This window comes from Mustela erminea, chromosome 12 (genome assembly GCF_009829155.1).
Source record: "Mustela erminea isolate mMusErm1 chromosome 12, mMusErm1.Pri, whole genome shotgun sequence".
Classification (NCBI taxonomy): domain Eukaryota; kingdom Metazoa; phylum Chordata; class Mammalia; order Carnivora; family Mustelidae; genus Mustela; species Mustela erminea.
In genome coordinates, this window is record NC_045625.1 from 34,623,487 (window position 1) to 34,648,003 (window position 24,517).

General features: G+C 54.2%; 1 protein-coding gene and 1 long non-coding RNA gene across 9 annotated transcripts in view; both read left to right on the forward strand.

Moving 5' to 3' along the window:
• Positions 1-24,517, forward strand: part of PAX5 (paired box 5) — a 197,592-nt gene that overhangs the window by 150,650 nt on the left and 22,425 nt on the right. For 6 of the 8 annotated variants that reach the window (XM_032306379.1, XM_032306384.1, XM_032306381.1 and 3 more), the window contains one exon: positions 2,990-3,091. The exons of the other annotated variants lie outside the window; for them this stretch is intronic. In XM_032306379.1, coding sequence (XP_032162270.1) covers positions 2,990-3,091 — 102 coding nt within the window. The remainder of the gene's footprint in view (positions 1-2,989; positions 3,092-24,517) is intronic. 8 annotated transcript variants of the gene reach the window in all.
• On the forward strand, positions 5,884-11,119 carry LOC116569917. Its single transcript, XR_004277247.1, has 2 exons — positions 5,884-10,808; positions 10,850-11,119. It is a non-coding gene; the product is annotated as an uncharacterized LOC116569917 (long non-coding RNA).

A 24,517-nucleotide genomic window follows, 5' to 3' on the forward strand; every position in this document is an offset into this window, starting at 1 on the left:
TTCATTCCTTACTTGATATTTGTGTCTTCTTTTTTGGCTCTTGCCCTAGGTTTGTCTGTTTTATTGGTCTTTTCCAATAACAATTCTTGGACGCATTTGTTGTGTCTGCTTTTCTCTGTTCCCTAATCCTTTATCTTCTGCTTTTTCTTTATCAATTCCTTCCTTCTCCTTTCCTTAGGTTCTTTTTATTACTTTTTTTTTTTTTTAAGAGGGGAGAGGGGCAGAGGGAGAGAGACAGTCTTAAACAGGCTCCATGGCCAGCATGGAGCCCAGTGTGAGGCTCGATCCCAGGACCCCGAGATCCTGACCTGAGCCAAAATCAAGAGTCGGACACTTAACCGACTGAGTCACCCAAGTACCCTATTTAATCACCTTTTTCTTTTTAAAGATTTTATTTATTTATTTATTTCATAGACAGAGATTACAAGTAGGCAGAGAGGCAGGCAGAGAGAGGAGGAAGCAGGCTTCCTGCTGAGCAGACAGCCTGATGCAGGTTCGATCCCATGACCCTGGGATCATGACCTGAGCCGAATGCAGAGGCTTTAACCCACTGAGCCACCCAGGCGCCCCATTTTATTACTTTTTTATCTGGCTTCTTGAGTTGGGTGCTTTGGTGAGGCACTGCATTTTCTGCTTTAGAGGTCAAGGTTTTAAAGCATGTGTAACACTGGCAGAAACCGTTGGGGTTCTGACAAAAGGCACAGCTTCTTGTTGAAAGAAGAACCCAGTCCCAGGACGCAGGAGAACGGCATTCCAGTCCCAGCCTTGTCTCCGATCAGCTGGGTATCCCTGGTGGAGCCCCCTTCTCTTCCCATGACCCTCTTTCTCATCTCAGACAACCAGGGAGAGGAGGGCTGATGTTAGGAAACCTGGGCTAACGCACCTGCTTTGCCACCTGCCCCGCGGGACCTGAGCCCGTTGCTCCCTGCCCGAGGGTCTCAGCTTTGCCATCTGCAGAATGGTGACAGGGTTGGTCCAAAAGAGTTTCAAGGGCCCTCCCTTCACTGATTCTTGACCACAAGTGGAGGAACTTCTATGGGCTCCAGAGAGCTCCTGTTTCTCCCAACAGGGCCACTGCTTTCACTCACTGAACAAATACCTATAGGCCTCTGCCATTCTGACCTTGGGTGCAAAGACATGACCCAGGAGCTTACACGCTGGAGACAGAAGCTGCCCTAGAGGGCTGTGAGCACTGGGTCAGAGGAGGATGAGTGGGGAGGAATACAAAGGCTGGGGAGAAGACCTTCTTAAATCACCTTTATTAGAAGTGGTCAGTTCTGACAATTCTGGTTTCCTGTTTAATGTCAGCTCTTATGGGGAAGTCAAAGGTAGTTCATTTGCTCCCCTTCCAATGCCTCATATGAAGAGACACGAGCAATGATTGTCACAAGCTGGGATGCCCAGTCCAAAGCCAGGAATGTGGTGAGCAGAAGCAGGGGAGGCCACATGCTTGCTGTTCCATAAGATTCTGGAAGGAAAGCAGAACCCTGTGAAATGAGGCAGCCTCTGGCTGTTGGCTGGACAGTCTTTGAAGGACCAGCACTAGAAAGGCTGTTGCTTTATCGGGGGAATGTTCATGGCCCATACTATGTGCTGGCTTGGATTCTTTGGGGAGTGTTGATCAGAGGTGGTCTCTCTCCTTGGGCCACCTTCTAGTGGGTCTGAGCTCAGCATCATCTACCTGCAGGAGTGCCTGCACCAACTCGCTGGACCCCAAAAGACATTCCTGGGACCTGGCCTGGCTCTTCATGGTCACCAAGCTGCACCCACCCAGTCTCCAGGGTCCACATTCAGACGAGGTCAAGGTTCCACGTTCCCTCCCTTGTCCCAAGGCCACCTCATTTCCCACCCATGGCTGAAACAGATGCATCTCCTTCTTTCAGGAGCAAATTGGCAATTCCACCTGGAGGGTGGGGTCTCGTCCTCACGGCCAAACACCTAATCACCAAAAATCCTACCATCTAAGACCTGGGTTCCTACCTGACTCACGAACACCTGGTTACTTACACGTCACTGGCAGTGCTTAAAAGGGCCAAAGCTGGGGCACCTGGGTGGCTCAGTGGGTTAAAGCCTCTGCCTTTGGCTCAGGTTATGATCCCAGGGTCCTGGGGTCGAGCCCCACATCGGGCTCTCTGCTCAGCGGGGAGCCTGCTTCCTCTTCTCTCTCTCTCTGCCTGCCTCTCTGCCTACTTGCGATCTCTGTCAGTCAAATAAATAAATAAAATCTTAAAAAAAAAAAAAAAAGGACCGAAGCTCTGTTTTATACCTAAGAGGCGGCCAAAGAGTTCTGCTCTGTGGGGTTTCTCCTACACCGCACAAAACCCAGCACACCTGCATTTACTCGGGACCTACCAGGTGAGGCCCTGTGGTGCATGAATGAGGTGTCCCGCCTGCTCTCCAGGAGCCAGCCGCCTGCAAAGAGGACATGTCCCCAACCAGGACATCTGCCCCCGATGGCTAAGGCCTTAATCTCTGCGTCCCAGCACTCAGAACCGTGTCTGATGTGAGGAGGTACTCTCCCTGCACGTTTGTGGAGTGCAAGACTAGCCCTGGGGCAGAGGAGGAAGAACTCAGTAAGGACAGACACACAGCTGTAGGGTGTGCGGAGCGGGGAGGAGTTTGAGCTCTGCAGGTGTGAGCTGTTGGGCTGGAGGAGAGAGGGCTTTGCCGAGGTGTGGAGGGGAAGTGCAAGCCCTCCAGCTCTCACAAGGTGAGCTGGCCCGAGCTCCGTTTTACCAGGGAAGCAGCAGAGCTGTCGTGGGTCCCTGCTGAGTGGAGCCAGGGTGGCTGGAGGTGTGTGTGTGTATGCATGTATATGTATGTGTGCGCGCGCACACGTGTTTGCATGCGTGAGTGACAGGAGGGGGGTGGGGGCACACTGGCGTTCGGCGCCCAGACGTGACAAATGTGCAGATGTCCCAGGAGCTGTGGACATGAGCGGCTGGCCATGGAGACACTCACCCCGCGATTTGTTGCTTTGATTCCTCAGGCCGTGACTTGGCGAGCACGACCCTCCCCGGGTACCCTCCGCACGTCCCCCCCGCCGGACAGGGCAGCTACTCAGCACCGACGCTGACAGGGATGGTGCCTGGTGAGTTTGCACTGTCGGCGTCTGCACAGCGGGCAGTGGACGGGGTTTCAGGGGAGGCATCCCCCCAAACAGCCCGGGTGACCTCTATGCTTCTGAGAAGTGGACCTGAATAAATCAGCCAGAGGTCTGCACTCTCAGCCTCTCTGTCTGCAGCTGGGCCTTCAGTGGGGCCGGCAGTGAACTTGGAAGTCGGCGGGGCGGGGGAGGACTGTCACTCAAACAGCCCCTTGGAGGCCACACAGATAGTCTGAACACAGAGGGGTGCGGGACCTGGCCAAAGGTTGCCCGGCCAGTGCTCAGTAGGGGTCCTCCTTCGTTCCCCCCGCCACCCGATTTGCGTGAGGGGAACAGCAGGAGGCTCCCCCTCACCCCCAGGTGCTCTCGAGAGCCTTACTCCCTGGCTCGAGGACCATGTGCTCAAGACAGAGACGCTGTTGGCTGGTGGGTTTGTCGCTTGATTCTAAGCTGAATACCGGGTGGCCGAGGAAGCCTTATCCCCTCGGGCCAGCCATATGTCTGTCAGAGGGTAGGCCGCCATGTTCCTTCCACTGTAGGATGGTGTGAGGGAAGGACAGCGCATGTCCTGGTGCTGGCTGGCTGTGTCCTCAGGGCAGGAGCGGAGCAGGGAAACCCAAAGTAGCATTTTTTGAAAGGTGTTTAAAAAAAAAATCAGGGGGAAAAACCAGGACTGCATTGGATGTGATTATGCTTCTTTTATTCTTTTAAGGGTTAGTAGTGTTTCTTGTTCTGAATCATTTACCTGATGCCTGGCCCTCCTTCCGGTCCGCCCTTGGGGTCCTGCCTAAGTAGCCCCATGTCTCTGCCAGCCTCTTTCCCGCCCGTGTCATGGACATGTGCACCCCAGGCCCAAGGACAGGTGCGGGGGTGGACAGAACCAAACGTGAGACGGGGTGTTCCCACCTACGTGTGAGGCCCCACGGGACGATGAGCGAAGCCAGGGGCGGGAAGGGAAGCCGTCCTGGCCTGATTGGGTTTTCCCCAGGCTGCCGGGGTCCTGGCACAGATGCCGAGGAGTGCCAGAACTCCGAACTCACTCCTGGCCTTCCCGGTTGTTACAAAGATGTATTTAACAAGGTAGGAGGACAGAGCATATTTCATTTAACGGTTTGTTAGCTTGATTTATGACTTTTAAATATGAGACATATGGGAAATGGCCTCTGTGTGTACTTGTGCCCTCGGCCTCGCCAGGGCCGGGGAGGCCTGCCAGCTTCACACCTGCAAAGAGCCTTTGCCTTTCTGCTGGGGGGATGGGCGCATGGCAGAGCGTCGGGAAATTCTGTGCACAAGGCCAGCAGAGGTGGGGGGCCCAGACTCCTTCCCACCCTACTCTCAGGAGATGGAGCCCAAGTCCTGCCCCCTGGTCCCTAATTACTAGGCTCAAGACACAAATGGTCGTGGGCCTGGTAGAGACCCCTGTGGGAACCAATGGCGGCTCCTCACACATTCACGGCAGCAGCAGGAATCACAGGCCTGAGCAAAGGTCCAGTCCAACCAAACCAGCAGCCAGACTGATGCTAGCACAGGGCGTGATCTGTCCCCTGGCACAGAGGGCGGGTGCACGATGTGGAGAGAGGAACACAAGCATCTCGGCGGGGAGTCCCAGGTCTGCCTCCCACGCTCCGTTTGCTTTCTCTTCTTAGACACCCCCGAGACACATCCCCTTCCAGACCCAGTGCAGGGCTGGGACCCCATGCTCAGGGCGCACGGTCCTTCGTTCCTGTTCCTCAGAGTCCAAACTGTGTCACCTCGTTGGGATTTCGTTCCCAACACGATCATCAAAGCTGTTTTTGGAATGGCTTCGTGGGGACAGTGCAGGCCCACATACGTGGTCTTCGCTGATCTGCCCCCAGGGCTGGCACACGGCCCAGAGGGCCCACCTTACAGCAGAGCAGGTCTTGGGCCTGCCATTCGGATGTCACATGATCTGGCCTCAACTTGCCTTTCTGGTCAACTCTCCCAGCTCGTCCCTCCCTCTGACTGCCCGCTGGTTCCTGGCCCGCCTCACACTTTCCTCGGCCAGTGTCACTCTTTCATCTGTGCCCTCAGTTTCTACTACTTCCTGCCTCCGCCTATTGGGATCCAGCTCTACCCTTCTGGCGACCTGGAAACACCACATGCCCCATAAAGTCTTCTGGTTTGGCCCTCCCCTGGCGATGTTTGATTATACCCCATAGCCCAGCATGTGTGTGGCCCAGTTAGCGGTGCCACTGGCCAGTGAGTCCTAAAGGTCAGGCCCTCTGCTTTGTCTTTTGTACCCCTCACAGTCCCTAGCACTTAGTAGGCCCTTCTGTGTGCGGTGGCTAAGGGAGGGAGGCAGGGAAAATTAATAGGAAACTGTGTTTGTTCCTGTGACTGTCTTCCAGTCCTGGGGCCCAGTGCTGTGGCCTCTCTGGGGGCTCTAGGTCCATTCCTGCAGGCCCTGGTGTTCCCTCCCAGTCTCTGCTCTACCTTCACAGCACGGAGGGGGTCACATCTCCCTCTCCCTTGTAAGGATACACAGGACTGCATTTAGGGCCCGACCGGATAATCCAGGATACGCTTCTCTTTTTAAAATCCTTAATTATGGGGCTCAGTGGGTTAAGCCTCTGCCTCCGGCTCAGGTCATGGTCCCAGGATCGAGCCCTACATTGGGCTCTCTGCTCAGCAGGGAGCCTGCTTCCCCCACCCTCTCTGCCTGCTTATGATCTCTGTCTGTCAAATAAATAAACAAAATCTTAAAAAATAAAATCCTTAATTACATCCATAAAGCCCCCCCCCCCCAACACACACACTCTTCCCTACCTTTTTTTTTTGGTCCATAGAAGTACCTTCACAGGTTCCAGGAATTAGGGCATGGATATACCACAACCTGCTTGAGGATTTCCACTTTGTTCAGATTTCTGACTCATAATCTTGGGCTTCTGAATCTGGGAGGCGTTCGTTCGATTGTGGCCGTGCTGAAGGGGACGCCATTTCACAGACCCCAGGGGCATGTTGATATAGTTTGGAGAAACAAACTGAAGGAGGCTGTAGAAGATGGTGTATCCCACTTTTGTCTGAGGCTGTGACGTGGCAACCGTGTGTTTCACTATATGGAACAATCCACCTGCTCCCCTAGCGGAGAATCCAGAGGGAAACCGAGATCTTCTGAGTTGTTTTTTTCCAGGACAGATTTTAGGAAATTTGGCCGCCCTTTTTTTTAGGACTAAGACTTTCTTTTAAGGGAAGACTTTCAGGTGTAAGATTTGCTTATAGGACGTTGAGAAGGGATTGCCCAAGTATACTTGAACTTTGGGCCCTGAAAAAAAAAATAGGCATTATGTTTTTCCATGTTAATTTCCAGCTTGTTGGTTGGACTCTGTATTTTCCATCCTGGTTCTGCCCTTGGGGTGCTGTCCGACGTCTCTGGCTCCAGGGCTTTCCCAGGTCTGAAAAATGGGGCTTCTGGATCTTCTCTGGTATTTGCAGATTCCATTTCTGCCTCTGCACAGCATCTGTGAACCCTTCGTCGACCACTTCCGCTGAATAAAGCAGAGAGGGCACATGATCAGCTTAGAATGGAAATGGCTGAGTTTTGTTTTCATTGAGTCCTAGCAAATGCCAACAGCTTTGCACCAGAGATTCCATGGTGTCCTGATGGGCATAACTAGTTGATTCCTGCCTGGAGATGTTTGTACAACCTAACAGATATCGACATGGCATTTGTAACTCTTAAAATGTCCAGGCTGGGCGAGAAGCAAGGGCGTTCACTGCCCTTTGGCTTCCGTGAGTCTCAGCAGCCAGGAAACCGTCTTTGAGACAACCCAGGAAGGGACATGCCCACATGCCCTCCGCGAGCCACCCCTCTGGGAGCTTTAGGCCCGAGGGCCAAGAAATCCTGACCGTGATCTGTTTGCTTTCCTGGGGCTGCAGCCCACAAGAAGCTGGTTGGGAGGCCTAGAAGGAGCGCAGCCGGTTCCTCCTGTCCTGGCTGCTCTGCTTGCTGCGGGTGGGTGTACCTTGTTTCTAGGTGCTTTTCAGTTAAGTTGCTCAGTTAACTGGTGGCTTTTGTTTTCATAAAGAAGGTAGTGAGGGTGGAAAGAGCAGGAACCTGAGGCCAGCAAGGAGGGCTGGAACAATAGCGAGAGATGGGCAGGCCCTGCGCCCGCGGGACTCTGGTGGGAGGAACGAGGGGCAGGTGCGGCTTCTCCTCAGCCCCTCTCTGCTGCTCTTATGGGCCCAGCCCTCTCCTCCCTGTGGGGTTCACCTCAGAAGGGTCTGCCTGGTAATCAGATGCATATTAACTCCCTATTGCTATGCAATGAGTTACCACAAACAAGTGACCTAAAACATAAATTCACCATCTTACAGTTCTGGAGGTCAGAAGTCCACAGTGGGTCTCAGTGGGCTAACATCAAGGTGTCGGCAGGGCTGTGTTCCTCCTGGAGGCTCTGGGGGGAATGGTTTCCTTGCCTTTTCCGGCGTGGAGATACTCCCTGCATTCCTTGGTTGGCGGCCCCAGTCCTTTATCTTCAAAGCTAGCGTGGGTTGGGTGGTTACTGTGACGCCATCTTTCTACTTCTCTCTCCAGTCTCCCTCTGCCCTTTCTAAGGACTCGTGGGATTCTATTGGCCCCACCTGGGTAATCCGGGGTACTTTCCTTGGCTTTCAGCTAATTAGCAATTCCCGTTTGCTGTATCACCCACCATGCTCACTGGCTCTAGGAATTAGGATGTAGACCTCTTGGGTCCGGAGCCATTATTCTGCCTCCAACACCAGACAAACCAGGAGCCCCCATCGCTCCTCTCACAAAGCATCCTGTTCTTTTCATGCAGGATACTAAGCACAGGTGAAGGACTTTCCTTAGTGATTTACTCTACCCTCGTCCTCTTTCCCCTCAGATCTGTGCAGTCTACAAGGGCTGTGCGGTATACAAATGTAGGTCTGTTTTGTTCACCACCGTGTCCCAGCCCCCCACCACATGGTGAGCTGTTAGACACTGGAGCCAGATTGCCTGGCTTTGAATCTCCATTCTGTGTCTCACTAGCTGTGTGACTTGGGGCAAGAGACGAAAATTCTTTGGGCCCTCCTTTCCTTCTCACCTGTAAAATGGGGGTGATGGGAATAAGAGTGAGCATTTAATGATGTAATCTATGTGATGCTCTTAGAATTTTACTTAGCATGGAGTAAGTGGCTTGCAAGTGTCAATGATGAGGGTGGCCTGACCTAGGCTGGCGTCAGACTGAGGACCCTCCAGCAGAGTTCATGGCCCATGGAGCCCATGCATTGGTGGGAGAAATAGAAAAGAATCCAGTTACAGGCAAGAGAGTTGGCGAGCAGGAGTGGGCGCAAGGGGTGCCCAGCACGGAGGCAAGAGCCTGGATTGTAGCCAGATTCAGCCAGGGAGTCACTGTGTGATCCGAGAATGCCATTTCCACTTTCTGGCCTTCACTCAACATGTGGACCACGGGGAGAATATATTCTGCACAATTCTGAAAGGCATGGCTAGGACCAGTGAATGGGAGCCAGAAGGATCCCTTTCCAGCCTTATATAAGGCTCTCCCCTTCTGCAGAATTAGAATGGAGGATAGGCAAATGGGCTGGTTGGGGAGGGGAGGGGCTGACAAAGGACTTGGTAGAGGGACTGAAGCATGGGGGTGAGGATTGGACCAGTGCTCCCCAATGCCTCCCACGGCTTAGTGTCAGGCTCAGAGAGTGTTTGCTCAGAGAATGATTGGCCTTTGGTTTTAGTTCTTTTTTCCGCCTCGCTGGGATTTCTGGTGGTCCTGTGGCTTGGGTACTTTGAAAAATCCCTCCACACCTTTCAAAGCGCACCCTGGGCTCCCCGGAGACCACCTGTTGCTCGTTCCTGACTCTTTGCTGCCCTCTAGTGGCGTCCAGTCGCTCTGCCACACCAGGAACAGAACTGACTGGGGGGAACACCAGACTCAACCAGGGGGAAACAGCAGGTGGCTGGTCGGTTGGTTCATTCTTCACACACTTCCTGCAAGTGCCAGTTCTAGGCTAGATCTGGTATTGCAGACACAGTCCCTGCCCTCAGGCAGCTCACGGAGCGGCTGGGGAGACAGATATAAGAAATCATCCCTGCATGCTGTGTTAAGAGCTAAAATGTAGGAATGTGCCCAGGAAATGTGAAGGAGGGGGCTGCTGAATTTGTTGGGCCCATGGGGCGAGGTGGGAGAAACCAGAGGAGGTCACTAGGGCGGAACCTTGAAAGGTGAGTTGGCAGTCTGAGAAATTGGAGGGGTGGTGTTGGGTAAGAAGACCTAAGGACTAGAGAGCCTGGGCATTCAGCCAGAGTTTTGGGGTGCAGACAGGGACAGGCAGGAAGGATTGGCTGGGCTGAGTGAAGAAGGGCCTCTCCCAGCACCCAAACATCAACCCCTGGAAACCTCAGGTGCCTTGAGGTTGTGCAACCAACCGCTGTGACCACCAGCAGGCTCTGCGCAGGCAGATCGGGGTGTGAGTCTGGGTGAGGCAGCTGTGCCTTTGTGGAACGGAGGCTTAGGACTGGTCTGGGCAGCCCAGAGCTGGCTCCTGGGACCCCTGTGTTGAAGTGATGCTGGGATGGGGAGAAACCAGTACCCACAATGAGCTTAACGATCTCTTTGCTGAATTGGGAAAAGAGGAGTATTGTGAGGCAGTACTCCTGGGTGGCGCAGTCAGTGAAGCCTCCAACTTGGTCACAGCTCAGGTTTTGATGTCAGGGTGGTGAGTTGAAGCCCCATGCTGGGCTCCACACTAGGCATGGAGCCTATAAAAAAAAAAAAAAAAACTGCAAAATCTAAGACTCAGAGACGGAAAACACACTGGAAGCAGGAAGGTCCTACTGAAATTCAGAGATCTGGGTGCTGATTCCAGCTGCCAGATACTCATAGTGTGACCTTAGGACATGGCCTTGGGGTTCTCTGCTCTCTCTTAAAACAGGAGACAGGAGGTGGAGAGATTGGATACAATGTTCCCTAAGGGGGTGTCTGGTCCTGCTTTTCTAGGACTTCTAAGCCTGTGACACCTCTGCCTTCTGGTATCACCTCCCAGGTTGACTGGAAGGTTCCCTGAGCCCTGCCACGTCTGTGTTAAGTGAGCAGCAAATACTTCTACGTTTCCTTCAGGTCTGGGTCTGTGATGTGATAGGGCAATGGCCCTGGGCTGTCCTGTGTGCTTTGGTAATGACTTCCCAGAGGTAGAGCTGAAGGCAGGGGGTCCTCAGGATATGTTCATCCTGTATACCCACTGCCAAGTCTCTACACCACTGTGCTGGCAAAGACTAGCCTTCAGAGCCTCTGCACCCGGAGTAGGTTCTTACAGACTTTAGACTCTAGAATTTTAGGACAAATTTTAGAAGCAGCAAAAGTCACCATGATTGGTCCCATCTAAATTTTATTCTTAAAAATATATTTATTTATTATAGGAGAAAAAGAGTGAGAGAAAGAGAGCACCGGGGTGGGTGCCTGCACACGAGCGGGGGGAAGGGCAGAGGGAGACACTCTCAAGCAGACTCCCTGCTAAGCACGAAGCCCGATGACGATGATTTGGGCCTTGAACCCAGGACCCATGAGCTAAAACCGAGTCAGGCGCTCAGCTTGAGCCACCCAGGTATTCCGAGTTTTCAGTTAGCGAGAACTGGGTCTCGGACAAACTGCCACCTGCAAAGCCAAGTTCAATCTAGTTTTAGGGAACCTGAGGGGAGGAGACCTTTCTCACACAGCCATGGCAGGTGCAGGTGGCCAGCAGGGTCCTAGCTGGGAAGGCCTGCAGGTGCAGGTGGCAAGCAGGGTCCTAGCCGGGGAGGCCTGCCCTGCCCAGAGCCAGGAGCTCACTGGCTGCCCAGGAAGTATCCAGTACCAGGGAGCTTGGAGCAGGAGCTGAAGACGTCTGTCGTCCCCTCCGGGCTTCTCTGTGTCTGCCTGTCCCCATCTCCACTCCCTCCGATGGCAGTTACTGAGCACCAGTCACAAGTGAGGGAGACCGTGTGTCTGGGTTCCTGACTTTTCATTTCCCCCTGATGTGCCTCTGCGAGTGGTATTTTAAAAAAAGAGAGAAAGAAAAAGAAAAATGAAAACAAATTGTGGATTATGATGCCTTTTTAGGAAATTGGGGGATACAGTCAGAATTTTTTTTAGAAGAAACTGAAGCAGGTGGAGGGCATCTGAGCACGGGGTGAAGAGAGGCAGGGCAGGTAGACCTGGTGGCTGTCCACAGCCTTCCCAGCCCCAAGATGTTGGGTTCCCGGCTTGGTTCAGAGAGGAGTGCAGGGACCCAGCCCTCAACTGTGGGTGTCCGGAGGAGAATGGGCGGCCTTACTGGGCCTGGGGCCCTCATCCTCCTAAGTCCTGAGGGCCAAGTCAGGTTCTAGGACATACACCCTCAGGGGATAAGGGCAGACCTAGCAGAGTGCCCCAGGAAAGTCAACCTCAGCACTTGGCCACACAGTACATGGCAGAGCAGCCCGGCTCCCAAGCCACCAGGGATGGTAAGCCCTCCTGTTGCATCGCCTCCCAGGACCATTTTCTGCTTGAAGGTCTGCTAATGGGCTGGGTATCCGTTCTCTCCGGTTAAGGGGTCAAGTCCTGGTTATGCAGCAAAATGAGGAAATGGTGCTTTGGGCCTAAGCTGGCTGGGCTAGGAAGGGAAAGGCTGGGAGGAACCCCTCTGGAGGGAAGGGGTCCCCATGCAAGAGCCAGTGCCCCACAGTGTCCAAGGTTCCAACCAGCCCACTTTTTCCGGCTAACATTCCTCCTAGTTTTTTTGTTTTGTTTTTGTTTTTTTTTTTAAAGATTTTATTTATTTATTTATTTGACACACAGAGAGAGATCACAAGTAGGCAGAGAGGCAGGCAGAGAGAGAGGGGGAAGCAGGCTCCCCGCCAAGCAGAGAGCCCGATGTGGGCTCGATCCCAGGACCCTGCAGAGGCTTTAACCCACTGAGGCACCCAGGCACCCCACATTCCTCCTAGTTTTTATGACATTATCTGTGAGTGTATCTTAGCCCCTACCACACTTGGGCTCCTGAAGAACGAGGCTGACATCCTCGCCAGGACTTTCTATGGGACAGTAATGGGGTATGCAGGGTCCCTGAGAGGTCATGGGCTAAGGGCCCAAGAGTTTTCAGGAATTTACAACAATTTGAAGCCTAACCAGAACTATTTTTGCCTCAAAAATTTAAAAAGGAAGCCAGAATGGGGCACCTGGGTGGCTCAGTGGGTTAAGCCTCTGCCTTCGGCTCAGATCATGATCTCAGGGTCATGGGATTGAGCTCCGCATCAGGCTCTCTGCTCAGCGGGGAGCCTGCTTCCTCCTCTCTCTCTCTCTGTCTGCCTCTCTGCCTACTTGTGATCTCTGTCTGTCAAATAAATAAATAAAATCTTAAAAAAAAAAAAAAAAGAAATACATTAAAAAAAAAAAAAAAGGAAGCCAGAAAACTGGCATTAATGAATGTTCAATTTAGGGTCTGCGATTGTAGCATTATGTTAACTTCATTAACTATTAAATTTAGTGCTCATAAAAATTTCATTACATTTGAAAACAACTTTTAAGTTGGATTTTCTCACTTGGCAAGGATTCCCTGATCTGTATCTTAATTGCTGAGAAATCATAGCCAACCATAGGTTAGATAAATTGCTTGTGGCTACATAATTTCAGAAGCAAAATTATAAGAATCAGCCTTCTGTATTTTTAGAGTGAGAAGTATTACTGTGGTACCTTTATGTGTGAAGTACTGTACTGTGGGTGGGAGAGGTGCCCCCAGAGGAAGGCACTTGGGGGTCTGGAAAGAAACAGTGTGGGAGATACCCGATGTCCTGTTGAACCATACTGAACATAAGAAATAATGGGGGGGGGGGGGGCGTCTGGGTGGCTCAGTTGGTGAAGCTGCTGCCTTCGGCTCAGGTCATGATCCCAGGGTCCTGGGATTGAGTCCCCGAGTCAGGTTCCTTGCTCAGCAGGGAGCCTGTTTCTCTCTCCGCCTCTGCCTGCCACTCTGCCTGCTTGTGCACTCTCTCTCTCTCTGACAAATAAATAACTAAAATCTTTTTTTAAAAATGGGGGGGACCTTGAGCTGATTAGGTTTCAGCAGCCAACCCACCATCTAGCCACCCACCAGCTTTTCTCTTCTTTTCTTCTCTGTCTCTCTCTCTCCCTTCCAACATTTACTGACTATTTGCATAGGCCAAGCACAAACCTAGGCAAAGAAAGGTGAAAGTCGTGCCATTGTCCATGAAAAGCTCTTAGTCTGTAGTGCAGATGGGCAAGTCGATAAGGACCTAGGGGGACAAACGTGGAGATAAACCCAGGGACTCTGGGAGCACAGAAAAGGGAGGCTGCAGCCTCGAGGAGGAATATCAGGCATAGAGAGCTCCAGAATTTTTCTGTAGGAAGCTTGGAGGGGGGCGGACATGTCTAAAGCTGACTTTGCAGAATTTTGGTAAAATTGTGAAATGCTGTCCACATCAAAGAATGTAAGAGGTTGGGGGTGTGGCTAATCCCGGGTCAGGGGAGGAATCTAGGAAGAGATGAGTGTCTGCGTGGCTTGTCACTGAGGATGGAGCCTGTGTTGGTCCGTGGAAGGTGGTGGGAGGAGGGGGACAAAGAATGAATCGAGGGTGGGGGACAGTGAGTGCGGAAGGTAGGCTCTGCTTCTGTACACACTGGAGTTCTTCCAAAAACCCAGACTGAATCTGCTGGGGTTGTCTGCGTCTTCCTCCCTTTGATTTGCTGGAATCTGCAGCCCCCATATGCCAGCCCTCATCCGCAGCCAGCCCTCAGCGGGCGGGACCATCCTCTCTAAGCCTGTGGGTCACTCCGCCTGGGACGTCTCTCCAGAGAAGTGCGGGCAGGGCTCCGAGCCTTCTGGGGGCACGGAGAGCCAGGAGGGCTCGGCACCTGCTCCGCAAAAGACTTCTTAACAAGGCCGAAACGCTTTCACCTGTGAGCTGATTCCACCTGCGGGCCTCCCGCCTGTCCGTGTGGTGGTGTCCCAGGAGCACCTCTCTGACCCCAGGGTACAGCTTGAAAGCACCTGGGGAGCTTGGAGAGTCGTGGCCACTTCAGGAGCAGGCTTGCTGAGTTCAGAGAGGTACCACGCCTTGCCAGGGGTGCACGGCCAAGAGGGGAGCAGCCGGGCCTGGCACCTGGCGCTCCCTGCTCCAGGTCGTCCAGCCCGTGGGGCCCGTGGAGGGAAAGAATGGGCTCCCGGCCCGGGAGATGGTCTTGGTTTCCTTGGTTTGCCGACAAGGCTATGATGACCCAGAAGAGGCTCTTCCCAGCTGGGACACCAGAGAGCCACACTTCAGATTCCAGTATTTTCCCTTCTACTCCGCTTCTTCCCCTCTCCATGCTTGACCCGTCTTCTAGGCACCCAGTCAGATGCTCTGTCTTACAGGAAACCAGCCTCTGCGTGCCTCCCGCTCCGAGCCTCTGCCCCGGGGCCTCCACTCTCCACGGAGCACACCCCAGTCTCCCTCCGTCAGAGCCGCGGTTGGTGGAGTGCTCCCATCTCCTGGTCGCCCCTCTCGGAACCCCCCACCTGCTCTGTCCCTGAATCCAGTAGGCGCTCAGTGGAGATGGGTGGAATTCGTTCCCATCAGGCCCAGGCCCCTCCCCACCTCGTCCTGAGCAGAGAGTCAGGGGCACAGGGCCCGACTGGGTAATTAAACAGAGCTTCGGCCTGGCTTCCGTGCCCCCACTCTTTCTTCCAATATTTGCTCTGGCTCCTGGCTGCAAGACGCCGAGACAATGGCCCTTGTTACCCTCTGTTTGAGTTATTTATTTTTTTCACTTTTCCCTCCTTCCCCTCTCAGGGGACTCGCCTCTCGCCCTCATCCCTCATGTTTTCCCTTTCACTTGACTGTCACTCTCATTGTCCTCCCGGGGCCGGGAACGCGGGGTGACAGGCAAGGGGAGCCCAACCGGGCCGGGGAGGCTGGAAATATAGTCATTAATGGGACCCGCGAAGCCCAGATGTCCTCCCTGAATGCGGGTAATTTGTTTTTAATGAAAAACCACGCGGTGACCCTGAACAAATGAATTTTCTTTATAAGGAGTCTATGTGCAACGGCACACATAAAGGACCCAAATCGGGGAGACGTAGATCCAGGGTTGAAAGAAAGAGAAGGAGGGAAGGAGTGGGAAAGAGAGCAAGAGAGATAAGAGCCAGGAAGGGAAATTTAAAAATGACAACTGTGTTATCATGTCCTTTTGTCTAAAGAGCGATCCCAGGTCACAAATGCCTTGGGCATTGTCCCGCCTGCTCAGATGCGTGACAGTTGTGGCCATTTCGAGGTCTTGTTCGCAACAATGCAAAGAATACGAACCACCATCTGGACAGATCTTTACAATTTACGAGCCTCTTTCGTGGGTCATCTCAGAGGATCCACACTGTGGTGTGAGGAGGGCACGGTTCATAGCCCCATTTCACAGAGACGAAAACTGAGGCTTAGGAAAAGTGGTCCACGTCAGGTCACACAGCTAGCGGTGGTCCAGTGCAGACGACAAGGGAAGGACTTTGCAGTTTGGAGTCGGACTCTTAGAAACACTGCGTTAACATCTAGAAATCACTTTCTAGAGAAGGGTGTGCTTGAGCAGATCTGGGTGGGGGGTAGGGGTGGGTGCCATGTCTGTCTGTACCTAGGAGTCTTGGATTGAAGCAAATCCCCACAGTCCCTGGAACTTGCTTTCCATCAGGGCTTTGTCAATGTGCAGACTCTCTGAGTGCACTTTGAGTGGGGGAGTTCTGGAAACGGGACTCCCCCAGAAGAAGCTGGAGACATTTGGGAAAATGGCCGCAAGGGAATCGAACGTGGAGACCAGCTGTGTACCAGCTGCCATGACCCAGGATTTTGTGGTGGGCGTGTGAAGCAGGGAACGGAAAGGCACTGACTCGGTGGGGACCCCAGCTACGCGCCCCACCCCTGGCTTTGGGGAACTCTGCCTGTGGGAAAAGCACTGGAGGCAGTGAGCCCAGGTCTAGACCGGGGCGTGTCTGCCGTGTGGGGAGGGTTCTGTGCTAACACATTCCCCACAGAGGCCTGGACCCCCTCCCCCTGCCCCCGCACATGCTGTAGCTGCAGCTCCCTCTGCCACGGATGGACAGGGCCGGACTGAACCTGAGAAATCAGCCTGCGAGTGTGCCCATGAGGTCAAGGAAAGCACTTGCTCAAGGTCCCCCAGCCAATCAGAGGAAGAGGCAGACTGGCCTTCTTGCGGTGGTAGCCGCCTGCTCTGTTGTTCCTACTGGGGAAATACCAGCGCCCCCGCCTCCCTCACTCTCAGTTTTTCACTGAAGCAGTGAAAAGAGAACATTTTGTTTTCTGACCTCAGGCAGGCCTGGTATTCCTGGTTCCTAGAACAACCCAAAGCAGGACTCCCACCCCACTGACCCCCACTTTGGCGTGTTCTTCCTGAGCGCACATCTCTCCCCTAGTCCTGGGACCCAGCCAGCTGCCAGGGCATCTCCTGGGATGGAGATAGTAGTTCCTGTGCCCGGGCCCATGAGAGCTTCTGCTGGGGGCCTGTAGGCCAGGCCAAGACCCCAGCTCCTCCCGCTGTCTGCTTTTCCCCCAGAGCCAGGCAGCTAGACAAAAAAAAAAAAAAAAAAGAAATGATTGTTTTCTTTTCCTGGGTTCAGTTTCCCTCTGGAAGTTGTGACCCAATTAGAAAATCAGACAAATAGAAAAATCTGGCCACGACCCCAGCTGAGGTTAGAAAGTCTCTGCTCGCATTTAGGTCTCTGCCTCCCCTGCTCTTCTGCGGGTCCCGGCCGGCTCGGGCTCCCTTGGCTGCCGGGAGCAGAACCTTCCACGGTGCCCTGCTCCTCCATAATTGGTGATTTATTTCCCACTGACTTCCAAAATGGGTTTGAGACCGCTTCTTGACCTTTCAGTAACATCGGCCCAAACCTAAAACCCCTGTTCTAAAGTAGGAGGACGGCCGGTGGGTCCCACGTGGAGGTCTGGGAGTGAAGCCACGGCCGCGCACCCCGTCCGCTCGTGGGCTGGCTTTTGACAGGTCCCGCCGTCAAGCCTGTGTTCTGTGCCCGGCTCCGCACCTGGAGCTGCCCAGGCTGCCGGCTGCGAGCAGGGAGCTCACTTTCCTGGAAACGGTGTCTGTCTGGATGCATTCCAGTGCGTGCTTCCAAAAACATAGTTTTAATCAAGAAGAAGATCACCAGAAAAACTGGGACAAATTGTGACTTTTGACAGAGGACAATTATAAATGCCAGGAGCGCGTGCCGGGTGCCAGTCGGCAAACAGACTCCTCTGACGGGGTCTTAGATTAATCACAGCACCGGTAAGCGGCCCGGGGCTGGGGGCTCTTAACTGTCCGCAGTTGTGGGGTAAATTCTGGTCTTCCTCACCTGCCTCCCTCCCCCCTTCCCTTCCTCCCTTCCTTCCTCAGATAGTCCCTCCGCTCTTCCTGGGTGCTGAGCACAGCTCACAGAGAGGGCACAGAAACAATTGCATTTCTCGAGTCCTTGGAGCATCTGTGGGGAGAATCACCCAAGTTACTCTACTTAGAATGGAAAGAAACCTGCTCGATTGTGGCCGGTTTGTGGGATTGCTAGGCCCAGGGACTAAGCCGGGACTCCCGGGGACAAGACGGTGAGGTCTGGGGGAGGCAGGAGCCGAGGGCTCCCCTGCTGACAGGAAGGGAGGCTCTGGCCCGTGGCCAGCTTCCCCAGGAGGGCTCCGAGGGACGCCTGGCCCCTGGAAAGCTCCGTGCCTGAAGTGGGTGCCAGGCCCATGTGTACAAACAGGGGGCTCAGTATTTAGGAGTGGGGAGGAGCAGGGAGCTGCCCTGAATGGCTGCCCGCTTTGGAAATTTCTATGCATTTGTAATAACAAAATTACCATAATTTGCTCGTTAACGCAGCTAGATCAGTCAAGCATTGTTCCATCGCGGGCAGGGAGGCCGCGGCGCCCCTCTCTGCACACTCTACACACCCCAGCCAGCCTGCCAGCCCGTTAGAGCGCTGGAAATTAGCATGCAAATGGTCCTAATTCGGTGGGCGAGCTGTCAGGCAGCGCCTCTCCGGCCTCGTCTCTGTGAAGGCCCTGACAGCCCAGCTCCGGCGCCGGCCCACCCTCCTCGCTCCAGCCAGGAGGGGCTCCGAGGGGCACCTCCAGACTGACAGCTCGGCGGCCTCCCTCCCTCCGTCAGCGCCATCAGGCCTGGCGGCGGACTCCCCAGGGAGCAGCCGGGGCCTGCCACCGTGCCGGCTGGCCGAAGGAGGCAAGTAGGCAGGTGGGTTGGTGGGGGAGGCTGGCCAGGGCTCAGGTCCACCAGCCTTGGCTGGCCTGGGGCAGTGGGGGAGAGTGAGAGTGGAGCTCTGACCCCCCCTGAACTCGGGGTCTGGTTGGGGCACAGGGACCCTCACTGCAGGTGGGTTCTGAGAGTGGGGACCCTGGGCACCTTCTCCCACATGCGCCTCCACAGGGGGCAAATTCAAATCCTGCCTTACTCTCCCTTCTTTGTCTTTGACTTAACACTGGACCACCCCCCCCCCCGCCCCCGTACCTGGAACATGTCTGTGCAAATGATGCGTGGAATTCCTTCAGCCGTCATGGAGAACTGGGGGAGGCTAGACGGTGTGTGCTGTGGGCAGGGTGCCCTAGACTGGGATTCTGCGCCCCTGGGCCTCCGTCCTGCCTCCGAGCTTACCATCCTCTGTGGGGGAAGTCTCATTCCCCTCTCTGGACTGCAGGCTCTGCGTCTTTGTAGCGGGGCATCTATGATATTCCTCACAGGGCTGTCGGGAGGCTGAGAGGCAGAAGGCCCTGCTGTCTAACAGTAGGTGCCGTCTAGTGAGAGCCTCTGTATGCTGGTCACCCCAACCCACGGGCCCTTCACAGTGACCCTACCAGGTTGCCATTGATCCTCCCCTGTTTCACGGAGGAGGAGGCTGAGGCTCCAGCTCACGCAGAGTAGTACCTCACCCAAGTTGCAGGGCCAGGGCAGAGTCCCGTCTCGCCTGCTCAAGAGCCCTTTTAACAGGGGAAGGTGCAGGACCCTGAGAGCAGCACTGCTTCTGAGAGAAGCATGACGGCACCACCGTGCAGGGGACTGGCGCTCGTACTGTGCTTGGCATCTCCTCAGGGCTGCATAAGTGTGGCCTGAAGGAAGAGAAGCCGGGTGGACTGTCTGCATCCATCCTTATGTTCCCCTCCTGATCCGTGACAGCAGAATGAAGGAGCTGCTGCAGGAGAAAGAGGGGGAGCCACAAGCCTTGGGTTCCCCCATGCTGTTTCTCAGGCGCTTGCCCCTTCCTCCCTGTGAGCCAGATGCAGCCCCATGCCGGGATGCAGGGCGGATTTCAGTCCCCACTCGGCCAATCCGCCGCTGGCTCTTACTCAGTGAACAGCCCACTCCTTCCTACATGGCGGCCCTGCCCCTTTGTCTGTTTGAAGGGACTCTCTCATTGGGCCTTTGAGCCTTCAGAGAAATGCAGAGGTAAGAGAGACCCCGAGAAATCTCAGACCCCAGCTGGCTCCTGGCTGTCTGGGGGCAGAAGAGGGCTCATGAGCCCGAGTCCCTGCTGTGCGGCAGCCCCACCCCTGGCTCAGCACAGAGCCGTGCACAGAGCAGATGCTCAGGAAAGATTTAGAAGCCACATTTAATAACAGGTGGACCACGAGACGAGACAAACGTGCAGGTGTGTGCCTGGGTGAGCTAAAAGTCACCTAGCTTGTGGGCCTCAGACTGCACGCCTTCAGCCATCTGTGGCTTTGCCTTTCCACCTCGTCTTTGGTTTGCTTATTTGGGGCCCGGGTCATGAGCCCCATGGAACATTAGGGGTCTATGTACTGATCTCTCAATTGCTGCTCGTGGGCTCTTGAAGAGAAGGTCCCAGACACGATGAGGACTGCTCAGGGGCACGTCCATTCCCACCCTAGAAGGCCACCCTGGAGATGTCTGACATTCCCTGGGTGACACCGGATGGCTGCCGGCAAACTGCATTTCTGCTCTAGGAAGAATTGCCCAGGCTCCCCCTAGTGGAGAATCGGGGGGCAGCGCCCTGCTGCGTTCCTGGTCTGTGGCAGTACAGGGCCAGGGCACTTCCAGCAACCACCTCCTTTCTCAGTTTACCCACCGTTGGTCCTTGGTTTGTGCATACTCTCCTGGAATCCTCATCACAACCCTGTGGGGACCCTTGGTTATCATCTTTCTTGGAGACTCAGTGAGAGGAAGAGGCTGGCCTGATGTCCTAGAGAGCCAGGTACTTTCCCTTCCACCCAGTGGCCCTCATCTAGCCTCCTTCCATAGGTGTCCTTGGCCTTGGCCAGCTGACCATCTGCTTCCATGGCCACACAGCCTGGCTCCTCTCAACCTCGTTGACGTTAGACTCCAAATGGCCAGAGAGGACCACTCTGTAGATAGGTCAGTCTTTCAGGATATTTGCAAATAGCCTCCTTACCGCCCTCTCCACGGCCATTCTCAGCACAGTCCATTCTCAACACAGCGGCTGGCGCAAGTCATCAAAATCTGAGTCAGGACATGTCCCTGTTTTGCTCACTTAGAGTAGAGGCCCAAGTCCTGTATCATCTCCCCTTCCCCACTTCCTTCCTTGACCTCATCTTCTGCCTGCTCCCCTTCACTCTCCTCCGCATCCATACAGACCTCACTGGTCTCCCAACACACCGCCTACACTCGTGCCTCAGGGCCTTTGCATTTACTCGTCCTTCTGCTTGGAGAGCTCTTCCCACAGTTGGTCACATAGCTGATTCTTACTTCCCTTTAGCTTGTTATTCAAAAGTTACATTTTTGGTGAAGCTATCCCTACTCACTCTATCTAAAATTTCACCACTTTACGTTTTTTCCTTAATATATGCTATATGCTGTATTCTTGTTTTATTGTCTGTACCACATTAGAATACAAGCTCTGTGAGAGCAAGGTCTTTCGTCTGTTTTGTTCCTGGTTGTATCCTTAGTGTCTAGAACAGTGCCAGGTACTTAGTGGGCCCTCAGTCAATATCTAGTATATAAATAAGGACATAGACTATTTGCTGGGCGCCTCACATCCAGATGGACACAGGCCGGCCTCCCCAGCGCGCCTGTAGATCTCCCCCAGCCCTGCATTTGCTCCCGTAGGAGGCTTTTCCACTCTTCCTTCCTGGGCTCCCAGAGACATCTCCACTCCTCCCCCATGGCCCCAGGTTGTTCCCCACAAAGCCGCCGCTCAGCAGGTCTCTGGGCTGGTCATAGAGGACATGGGTGGACGTGTCAGTGGATTTAAGAAAGAAGAGATCTCTATCAGCACAGCTAATTTCAGGGCTGACCTAGTCGCTGGCTTCGCTGTGGTGAGTTTACAGTAGAGAAGAGACTACCTCCTGGTCCTTGGAGTTGTGAGGACGGGCCCAAGGGGAGGTCCTGACTCAGCTCCCTGCACAGAATGAGCACCCGACCAGCTTGCCAAGGCATGATGGTGGCTGCTTATGACCCGTTTTGTGTTCACCCACACCAGCGGGCCCTTCTGCAGGTTCTTAGCGGTTGGCCTCCTTAGGAGCCAGGGACCAGACACTAGTGTGCCCCTGAGGATGCTGGGAAACTCCTTTGTGTGTTGGCAGGGTCTCTCAGACTCCACTGCAGACAAGCCACCTGGGGATCGTCTTCTAGAGTAGATTGTGGTTCAGTGAGCCCAGAGCAGGGCCCAGGGTGCTGCATTTTAACAAGCTTCCCAGCGGTGCTGATGTGGCTGCACTCGAGTAGCCACCATGGGTTCTTGAACTCATTGCACACGGCAGTCACCTCCCAAGCATGGACACATATTTACATCTGGCCCCAGCCCAGAGATTCCAGTGTAACCAGGATGAGGTGTGACCTGGTCTTCTGGGTTTTCCAGAACTCCCCAGATGGTGCTAATAGGCCGCAAGGTTTGAGGACTCCTGGCTGGGTCACTGCCCATTATTCCTGCACGAGGGCAGCTCTGCCCTGGGAAAGCAATGCACCTTAAAGAGAAAGGTGTGTGTTGAGCCGGTGAGGAAGGGTGAAGAGCCGGGAGGCTGCCTCTCATTCCTGGGCAGAGGAGAGGCTGGGAGAGGAGCGCAGGTACTGGAGGAGGGGGCTGTGGAGTCTGGAGGCCAGCGTGGGGTGGGGGCGGTGGATAAAAGCAAGTCTGGGGAGCAGAGAAGCAACCAGGAGAGGTGAAGCAGCTGAATGGCCCCTCAGAGCCCTGGGCTTTGGCTGGGTTCTTCACCCGGACTCTGAGAGAGAAAGAGCTCCCTCCCCCTCTTCAGCCTCGCCTGCCTCTTTACCTGTATCCCCCAACGGGTCCCCAGCCACCCAGGATCTGAGTAATTTATGTGTGCGCTGCCCCCTCCCGCAGACTGCAGTCTGTCTGATTCATCTCTGCCGCCCCAGGCCCCAGGCCCCGCGTGCTGGGGTAGGAAAGGTGCGTGGAATTGAGCGGACTCCTCCCGGCGCACTGGTGCTCAGCGCCTCTGGGCTACTGGGTTCCCAGCGCACAGCAAAGCCTGTGCGTCGTGGTAGTAATTGTGGAGGTAAATCTTGTCTGGTGTCCTCGCAAACACTTGGTGAGGCTTTCCATAAATATGTCCGCGGCGGCATTAAAATTTGATGGCAGGAGGCTCGGGTCGGGACTAGCACCGTGACTTCCCAGCAAGGTATGACACGATCACCTCCCTCTCATTAGTCAGCGGCAGGACGCGCAGGCTGCTGCACTGCGCTGGGCCCCGGCAGGGGGAGGCGATTTCTTCTGAGGAGGACCCCTGGCTGTTCTCAGGGACAGGCCAAGGTCTAGGCTACAGAAAAGTAAGTCTGCTTTGGGCTGAAGTTGGGCTGAGAGACAGAGTCCCTGAAGCCTCTGGGAATGTGCTCAGAGGCTAGAGGGCAGCCCCCTGACCCCTGAGCTGGAGGAGGCTGGAGCCACTTTTTGAGTCTGGGAGCCAGAAAGAAAGGCTTTGCAGTCAGCCTGGTGGAAATGGTCGATCTGCCCCCACAAAAAGGCCTCACAGACTACTTTAAAGGGGCGTGGCATTAGAGTCGTCATTCAAATAAGCAAAGGGCCTTTGGACGGGAGTCCGGGATGAAAAAGTATTTAGCGGCAGCAAGATGGGAACCCAATCTTATCTCCTTTCCACCCCACCATTGTCCATCTGGGGAAACTGAGGCTGTGTGAACCTGAAAGAGACATGTTCAAGGTCACACTGTCACACTGTGGTGGAGACAGAATGAGATCAGGGGCCTAACTCCTAACTTAAGGTTTTCTCTACAACCAAGCATTTGGGACACTTGTTGAAATATGAGGAAACTACCTAAAAATACAGTTTTCATTTAAAAAAAAGCTCGAGTGCCTCCACTTTTCCAGCAATCGCACAGAGCACATGCTGTGTGCCAAGGACTGAGTCAAGCACCGAAGAGCTCTATGTTTGTAGAGCCCTGTGTTTGTAAAGCACGTTCTCATTCACACAGGACTTCGATAGCATTGAGTCCTGAGAGCCTTGTAATTCTACATTGTACCCAAGGAACGCAGGTTCTGAGAGGTAAAGTGATTTCTCCGAGGCCACTTGGCTATGTGGCTGAGGGGCTTAGACAGGGAGTGACAGGCCATGGCCCCCAGGCTCCCCATCGCCTCACCTACCATCACTGCAGCTGCTGTCCATGTAGAGCCTCAGGCCCCGCTTCACAATTACTTGCAAAAATCACGTCGTGGTTTCGAGCTGTTAAAGAGTTTCTGGGTTTATTGGGCAGTGTGCTATGTTAGCCATTGCATCGCTGGGCTCTGTGACCCGTCCCAGCCAGGACCCACCACGTGCTGCTAAACTGACCTCCTGCTTGGGGAAGGCTGGAGACCTTGTCCCCAGGTTCCCTTCCCCGGCGACAGGGGCACATGTTTGGACTCTTCTGAATGCAGCCAGGGCTGGCAGGAGAGGCACAGGGACAGAGTTGAGGAACCCCCTCAATGATGAAGCTCGAATGTTCACTGAGGCCCCCAGTTCAGCCTCTTCCTACAAGAAGTCCTCCCGAATACCCCAGCTAGACTAAATTCTAACTTCCTTTCTGCTTCCAAACATGCCTCACCCTTTTCTCATATCTGAATCTCTAACTCTTGGTCTAAAAACCCGAGATGAAGGGAGTTCCTGGAGATCCAGAGCCTGAGACCCTTTCGGATGGCCTAGCACAGAGCTCTGAATGGAGTTAGGGCCCCTGTGAATGCCGAATTGAGTAGATTTACCGAAATCCTGGTGCATTTATTAGATTTCCATCACTGGTGTGTGAGCCGGATTCTCTTGGGAATACAGTTCAGTGTTACTCCAACTGAACCGTGTGGGATCAGGAGCCTAGCAGTTTAGGTCCCAAATGGGGGCTTCTGGCAAGGTCACTCAAGGAAAACCTTCAGGTTTCCAGACTGAGCACCTTCTGATGCCACGTGGGTGGTAAGGAAATAACCCTTCCCACTGCTCCATCCCTGCTG